Source organism: Zerene cesonia, chromosome 13 (genome assembly GCF_012273895.1).
Source record: "Zerene cesonia ecotype Mississippi chromosome 13, Zerene_cesonia_1.1, whole genome shotgun sequence".
In the NCBI taxonomy this organism is placed as follows: Eukaryota; Metazoa; Arthropoda; class Insecta; order Lepidoptera; family Pieridae; genus Zerene; species Zerene cesonia.
In genome coordinates, this window is record NC_052114.1 from 5,064,852 (window position 1) to 5,073,560 (window position 8,709).

The 8,709-nt window shown below is 32.6% G+C and overlaps 1 protein-coding gene across 1 annotated transcript; it reads left to right on the forward strand.

Annotated features, from left to right (window-relative positions):
* Window positions 1-5,491: 5,491 nt before the first annotated feature.
* Window positions 5,492-6,537, forward strand: LOC119831463 (larval cuticle protein 1-like). Its single transcript, XM_038354810.1, has 3 exons — window positions 5,492-5,542; window positions 5,644-5,765; window positions 6,155-6,537. The coding sequence occupies exons 1-3, from the start codon at window positions 5,534-5,536 to the stop codon at window positions 6,369-6,371; spliced, it is 348 nt and encodes a 115-aa protein (XP_038210738.1). The 5' UTR covers window positions 5,492-5,533; the 3' UTR covers window positions 6,372-6,537.
* The last annotated feature ends 2,172 nt before the right edge of the window (window positions 6,538-8,709 follow it).

The window sequence follows — 8,709 nt, forward strand, 5'->3', positions numbered from 1 at the left end:
TCAATTAAGATCTAATTTCTCGGATGCAAGCATCCAAAGAGGGGTTACGCATTTCATGTAACTAAATATTTAATTTATATTTAAATACGAATTTTCATCAATCAAGTATAGGAGACCTTTTCATTGGGAATTCCGATAATTTTGGTCCAGGCACATTTTCTAAATAGATAATAAAAAACAAGTAAGCATTTATTACAATGCCAAATCAGATAAATTTTTGGGGGTGGACAGTGGAGGTGGATGATTTTGAGATTTATTGTAATGAGTATTTCTCTTCCCTATAATAATAGATACCTGTTATATTTGTGATATTCTGTTTTCATACTAGTAATTATAGTTTAATTGTTAAAGCCATTTTTCCTACTTTCATTTGATAACCATACAAAAACTATTCACCCTTTTGCGGCCATATTGATAATTCATATACCCTATGTCACTACCACAATTATGATGATTACAAGGATACCTTTGTCAAAATCCGTCCACCAGATTTAAAGATATTATTGAGTAGTGAGCTATATTTAATTTTTTTTTAATTACACAATAAAAGATAATATGAACTGCAGACCTATATTAAGGAAACTTGTATCGTAGGCCTGCAACCCTTCCAGATATCATAAATAGTAAGTACAATTTAAATTAAAATAGCAATTGATATTATTACACACAATACATAAAAATTTTATTTTGTTTATAAAATATAACAATCACGACTTTTGCATTTAAACTATTACAAAATTCATTTCATATTTATATTTTACATTTTTAGTAAGTTTTAGAGTAATAGACATGAGTTGATGATGAGATGATTGATGATGAGTTGCAGGGCGTGCCAAAAAATGGTCATACATATTCATACATATGTTCGAAAGAACATTACACTCTTCAGACGCAGTCGGGTAAAAAAGGGAATATTAACATCTAACATTTTTAATAAAAATACTGATATCCTGATTATGATTAAGCTATTTATACGATACATAGCGCATAAGTTTTTTTAAGGTTTCGCTTAATAGGCCTTGATACGAGTTATTTTTGATAAATATAAAAATACTGCTATGGAAAATTTATGTGCGTCATATCGATGTTTAGTAACAAAATAATAATATACATATTGTAGCTATGCATGTTATAAATATGACATAATAATAAACTTATATTATAATATAGAGGCAAGATTTGTGTGTGTGTAAGTAGATATGTTTGTAATAAAATTATGGAGAATGTTCAACTGTCAGTCTGAACTATTTCAAATACCGCTTGACTTAGTGATAAGTGTAGTGTTGCTGATTGTTTACTTACTACAATTAGCTACTACTTTTCTGGGTTCCAATCCCAGTCTGGTCTCAAAAAAAAAATGGCTCGGTCTGGTAAGACACATAATGCCGATCACCTAATTGTCCACAAGAATCGATCAGTGAAACATATGTGTATAATCTGTCCAATGCCCTATGGGGACACACAGAGAAATTCTTTCGACGTTACAAAGCTGCGTCTTCAGTGAGTGACAAAGGCTAGGCTATATATATATACTAGCTGCACCCGGCAAACGCTGTTCTGCCTTGCTCTTATCAGTTAGGGGTATAAAAAAGCCGATTCTCATAGATACCTGATAAGCACAAAAAATTTCATCAAAATCGGTCAAGCCGTTTCGGAGGAGTATGGCAACGAAAACTGTGACACGAGAATTTTATATATGATGTACCACGGGCTATTACAGGGACAATACCAATGTTTTTTTACCAATGTTGATTAGCGCAACACAGTTTTGTTATGCTGGCTTCTGAGGTCATTTATTACTTACTAGCAAACCCCGCGAACTCCGTTTCGCCACCAGATGGCTTCGTTTTTCCCGCTTTTCTGTTGAAATTTTTCCGGAATTTTCTTTGCTATAAACCTCACGACGCCCAAGACCTTTCCAACGAATGCAAAACCGTGGAAATCGGTTCGTGCGTTCTGGAGTTATAGCGTCAGGAAGGAAAACCCGACTTATTTTTATATAGTAGACTAGCTGCACCCGGCAAACGCTGTTCCGCCTTACTCTTATCATTTAGGGGTATGAAAAATAGATGTTGGCCCATTCTGATAGATACCGGATAAGCACAAAAAATTTCATCAAAATCGGTCAAGCCGTTTCGGAGGAGTATGGCAACGAAAACTGTGACACGAGAATTTTACATATTAGAGATTTGTGTAGATACTATTCTGGACATTGTAAACTTAACATAGGCTAGCTTTTACGGTTAATTTAAACCTTGTTTTTTATTAAATTGATAATTATTGTGTTGTAATTAAATTTGAACTGTTGTTGAATACCTATTCCCTACTAATATTATGAATGGGTAAGTCGCGCTGTCTCATTTTGTTTGAAATTTCCTACAGCGATAATTTGGGATCCAAGCGTATTAATTAAAATCATATAGGATTTTTTTCCGAATATCCTTCGGGAACTATGAGGGACTATCTAAGTCAGTCAAAAAGACAGTCTCAATTTGGACTAGAAGGAGGAAAAAAATGGTACTACAGACGAGCACAAAAAATACAAAATTTATTATTACTACATAATGGAGAGACATTTACATGCTATTACATAAATGTTGGTATGTAATTCTTTGATTTGTAAAGGGCAACTACAAGCATTTATGGCTACTTCTTCTGTATTTTCCGATTGATGCTAAATTGGTTTTCAAGGCCCTTATAAATATGAAGTTACTAAGTTGAATAAATACTTAACTATTTTGAGCAGCAATGGTTAGGCTTTTTTTATTGTAAGCGATGTAGCCGTCTTTTCACTTGGCGCTTCCTTTCATGACACGGTTTTCGGTGAAATGAGATTCTCTGTCAGATTCTTCTGAATGGATTTATTGGACATACGGAGTTTCCCATCGTTGCGACTGCCTATTTCATACATTGGTTAACACGTGAGCATAGAACATAGAGGTTCCTGGCTTCAATTTCCGGTGGGGAGTCACACAAAAAATGTCACCGTCTGGCAGGACAGAGAAGGCTGAAACAGATGTATATCGTTTGCACCATACCCCACTACACCGGACTTCTCTAAGGAGTTTTAATTAAAAGTTTCCACTTATGTGGGAATTAAAATACCCACGTATACCTTTTGTAAAAATTTTATTAATAACAACATATTACAATTTTATTAATAATAACTGAAGATTGAACGTCGAACACGGATACTCCAATCGGTTAAGGAAAACAGCAAGTAAAAGTAAAAGAACTAAAAAGTTCGATACATGAAACATCTGCCAATTGCGAGCCCACACTTGGTGAGCGTGTACCAACTGTAGGTATATGGAGTGTAGTATGTAGTCAGGAATGCTTATAGGAGATCTTCAGTGCAGTGGGAACAAAGGTCCCACCTTTGTTCCCATATAGATTTTTAGGTAATTCATGTGTCATAAAATTTATATGAAACTTGACATGTAATTTGGTATCAATTTATTTTACGACGAAATTCGTCGGACGTGCAAGTATATTAAAGGGGGCGAGGAAAGGCAGGAGGCAATCAAATATACTCACTGGTTTAATAATTCTTAGTGTTAACCTGTTTGTGTGTTACCTACCCTAAGGGAGAGATCCTATACAATAATATACAATGTGTACCTACTTAGCAGGAAGACACAAATTAGAAGTTCGCTATATCAATATTGAAGTCAAATTGCATGCAAAAATGAATTTCGGCCTGTTTATAGATCTTTGTATAGCGTTTCATTGTTGGTGGTCGTCGTCGTAAGAATAATAATTATACAATGGACATAACCAATCATCATCATCATCATCATCATTATCAGCCCATACATGTTTCCACTGCTGGGACGCAGACCTCCTATGAGGGTTTAGGCCATAATCCACCACGTTGGCCAAGTGCGGGTTGGCAGATGTGACATGTCGTCGAACTTTTTTGATTCTTGGACATGCCGGTTTCCTCACGATGTTTTTCTTCGACGTTTTAAGCAGTGGTGATGTTATTCACATGTGTAGATAAATTGAAAAATCTATTAATTTCCTGTACGCTCGCCCGGTCTCGAACCCCGACTTATCGATTTTGAAGTTCTCACCACTGAGCCAACACTGCTTTCCTTTTTATACATAACCAATAATTAATTCGTATTTCTATGTTTTTAATGCCAACTAACAAATTTTCCAAGTGAATCTGGATGAACCATCAAGAACCTAACTCATCCTGAGTTGAGTTCTTAATTTTTAAACATCTGTTTGAAAAATGTAATCCGTTGTTTTTAAAATGGAACCTTTAAAAGTAGGTCCTCTTATATACCTCTCTGTAGGTTTCATTTTTAATGAAAATCGATACGTCGCCGTAATGCAATTCGCCTAATTTTATAAGCCACTAATTTATGATAATATAACTAGCTAAGTATGCATTCAACGTAATATTATTAAGTCATGTGGTTTTATATTGTAAAACATGATAGTTATTATTAGGTCACCCAGGTCATAGGATTGTATCTGAGACATGACCTATAAAACTTGAATTTTACTTAAGAATTTACCTGCCCTCATAAAAGATACCTGCTCGTCTACAAAAACGTATTGATACTTGTTAGGTATATAATAAAAACTGGTCGTATTTTTTAAATGCAATTTGTTGACTAGATGATGTTATATTATATGTTATAGTACTCTTTAAAAATGTCAACTAAGTAAGGATTTATAATTAACTGAAAACAAGGGGATTATTTGATTACTTAGGTGTTTTTCTTCGATACTGCCGAATATCAGTGATTGCGTATTGAAATACAGTCTTCATATTGTTATAAGGAATACATATTTATTAGAAAGGTTTATTTTTTACGTATACAATTACAATCTACACATTTTCTACACCAATGGTACATGAATCAAAGTTTTGTGCCTATGTGCCACACTAGTTTATGTAGAATATAAGATTAATTGAAATAAATTGTAACCATTTTCCTAATAATATACGTGATGGGTACATTAAGTCATTTATAATATTAGTTAACTTCTTCTCTACGGAGTTTGTTTTTTATTTACATTAGGTACCTTAAACCTTATTTATACGTAATTTCAAATTATGAAAGAATAAAAATAAAATTCAATTAGCTCCTGTAAAGAATAATAAGCAACCTCACAACTAAAATCTAAATCAAATAATGTTGGTTAAAAACCTTTGCGTTACAGAAAAAACTTATAAAAATCCTTGGCCCGAAGATGATATTATGAAAAACCATTGAAGATATTACGAATTTGGTGACAAATTATAAAGTAAACAGTCATGAATAAAAGCCTTCGTATCATTGTGTGAATGCGTGTCACATATGTGAGTAACGAGGAACCTATAACAACACTACGAAACACGCACATGCTTGTGATCATACGTAAACGCATCCGGGGAGCCGGATTAAGTCGTATGTTTGCTGCCATTTGACATTACGTTAGACGAAGAAGCCGGGAGAAATGTATAAAAGAATTAGCTCCGAGCGTTTCGGCATCAGTCGCTCACTTGGAAGCTACCATATCAAATCAATTAAAAATGAAACTGGTATGTAGTGTTTATCCCGTGTATTTCAAGTTCTACTAATAGTTATAAGATTAAATAAATATTAATCGAATCAATTAAATATAAAAATGAATTATCCACAGCTCATTGTCGCCCTCGCCTTCGTGGCTCTGGTTGCCGCCGGCCCCGTCGCCGAGATTAAGGAGCCAGTAAAGATCCTCCGCTCCGAATTCAACCAACAACCCGAGGGAGGATACGTTTTCAGGTGAATACTTAGATATTTTTAAACATAATTAACTTTACATCTTCTTATTAAAATGTTCGATTTCTTAATTTTGGAATTCAGATTGCCTGTGGGTCACATATGATAGGTACTATGAGATTGAATTCATATTATACGGTATAAGAAATACCTATCTATATTTTCATACAATTTATAAATATAAATGTTAAATGTCATAAGTAAGTTTAGCATGTACTTGGTTGCTGTTGAGATCATACATACAAAAAATGTTTGAGGCCTTCGATTGTTAAATAAACGTTAGGTATTCTTCATAAAATCATAAATTATCTGGCGTGTAAACGATGACATCACAAGTTTAGTAATAATCATATAAATATTCGTAAGAGTAACGCTTTTATTATAATTTTCAGTTACGAGACCGACGATGGATCCCAACGTAGCGAGACTGGAGACTTGAAGGAAACCCTTGATGAGGAAAACAAGCCCCACCAAGTTGTCGTCGTCCGTGGTTCATTCTCCTATGTGAACAGCGAAGGCAAAGTGGAAACCATCAACTACTACGCTGACGAAACCGGTTTCCACGCTGAGGGTGACTCCATCCCCAAATCTCCCGTTGCCAGGAGATAAACGCTTTACGACTGAATGATCTATAATATAGGCTGTACAGTTCTGCCATAGTTTATGTAGCGAGGCATCCGCTATATAATGTCGCTTAAAGATGCCTACTGCCATATTTTGTACATTTTTACTGTTGATATACGTTTGTATAGAAATACACGTTGAAGTATAATTATTTAGTTGTTTCTTTTCCTGCTTTAAACCTTTATTGCTTAATAACAATTAAAAACATATTGATGTATAAAAAATCTGTATCACGCTATGACCCGGGGATATGACCAAACAAAAATATTAAAATATCTTTTACACCCATGCATACAAATGTTTTAGAGTTTATCACAAATTTAATTATTTATTAAAACACGTTAATAATTATTAGATACTACTCCAGTATAATGAAAAAATTATATTTTTATTTATATAATTATCAGATAGATTTCAACTGACGATTCGATTTGACACTTGTTTTTATTTATTATGATTTATTTATTTGAATACTTTATTGTACTGCTAACGAAATAAAAAAAACAAAAACAAAACTTATACGAAAACAAATAAGAAGATACAGTACAGAAGGCGGCCTTATCACTTATAAGTGATCTCTACCAGGCAAGTAACTGAAAGATTCTTGAACTTAACAACGTAACTTATAAGTAGATAAAAAGTATACGCAATTATGACAAATAAAACAACTACATTTTTTTTCCTTTGGATAAATCCAATCGTGATGTATTTTCTGTTGTTAATTCTATACTATCTTCTTATTGTATTATAATAATTAAATTTATTATATAATATAATAGTACCTGGATGACCGAGCTTTGCTCGGTATTTTTTTTTGTTTTTTTTTGTAAATTGTGTTTTAAAAACTTAATTATTCGCCAAAAAATAGTATTATTATTCGCCAATAGTCATAATAAATTGGGACTACTCAAACGCCTCCTATTTGTTAAAAAAGTAAGTTTAAGTCGATAAAACACGAATATGACATTTTCTAAAAAAGATTCCTAGCTAGATCGATTTATCGCCCCCGAAACCCCCTGTATACTAAATTTCATGAAAATCGTTGGTGCCGATTTCAATTATATATATATGTATATATACAAGAATTGCTCGTTTAAAGATGTAAGATAATAATAAAAATTAAATTTATATCCAATAATCCACTAAACTATTTACCTTCGGTTATGAAAAAAACGATTGTACCACACATTTTTTCGGATATTTTTATATATTATACTTACATATGTAATATGATAAAATGTGGATAATATAGACTTTTGCCTTCGATTTACTCAATGATTTTGTACCAGTCTTATGCTCACGTATTATCAGTTTAATAAACACATAGCCAGGATAAAATCATGGGTTAATAGAATCTACAGATTTTTCATAGATAATATACCTATGTATTGTAGTACCACTTTTCAGCTTTCTTCTGATGAATTCATCTGCGTTGTGATAAGCGGTGAATGGCATAAAAAATAATCTTACAGAAGAACCTTGTTAAAATATACATGCCAGCGATGATTACAATATATTTTAAAGTAGTTGACTAATGATTACGGAATTTATTTTATACCGAAACTATGATGCGATGTCCAAACTGATATTAATTACTCAGATATTATTAATATATTATTTGTAAAAGAATAACCAACACCTTATTCTTAAAGGTAAAAGGTCAATACATTGAGTAAAGAATATTATTGGCATAGTAATAAATATATATGAATTATGAATACCTACATCATATTAATTTATGCGACTCATTGTTTGAGATATTGAATACGAACCTTACCTATTTAATATTGAATATTATAGTTCTTTAACGAAATGTTAAATAAAACATGTATTACATATGTTAATTGATAAAAATTAGGTGCATATACTCAGGGACAAACATAATTATGCGGTATAATTTGTATATATTGTGATAATAAATAAAATAGCAATGGTTTCACCCTATAAATGTTAGGTGGTACGTGAGTGACGCTCAAACCCTTTTTGAGGGTACGGGGTATGGCCATGGAAGAAGTTTTCTGTTTCTGTGCTGTGTTACGTGTTATTACGAATTAGACCCATACAATTAAACACAGGTCGTCAGGTTTTTGTTTCTTCAATAAATTGTACTTAAATAAGCTTAATAGACGGATTGTATTATGCACATTATGACTTGAATTAAGACAAATAGAAGGTTATGAATATTTTTTTGCTTTAAGAACAGCCACTTTATTAAACACAAAACAAAATGATTTCGATGGCGCCAATAAAACTGCGCCTGGCGCCATATTTAAATAAATATTTTCCTTCTTAAAGGTATTTAAAGGAGGTAAGTAATTTAAAT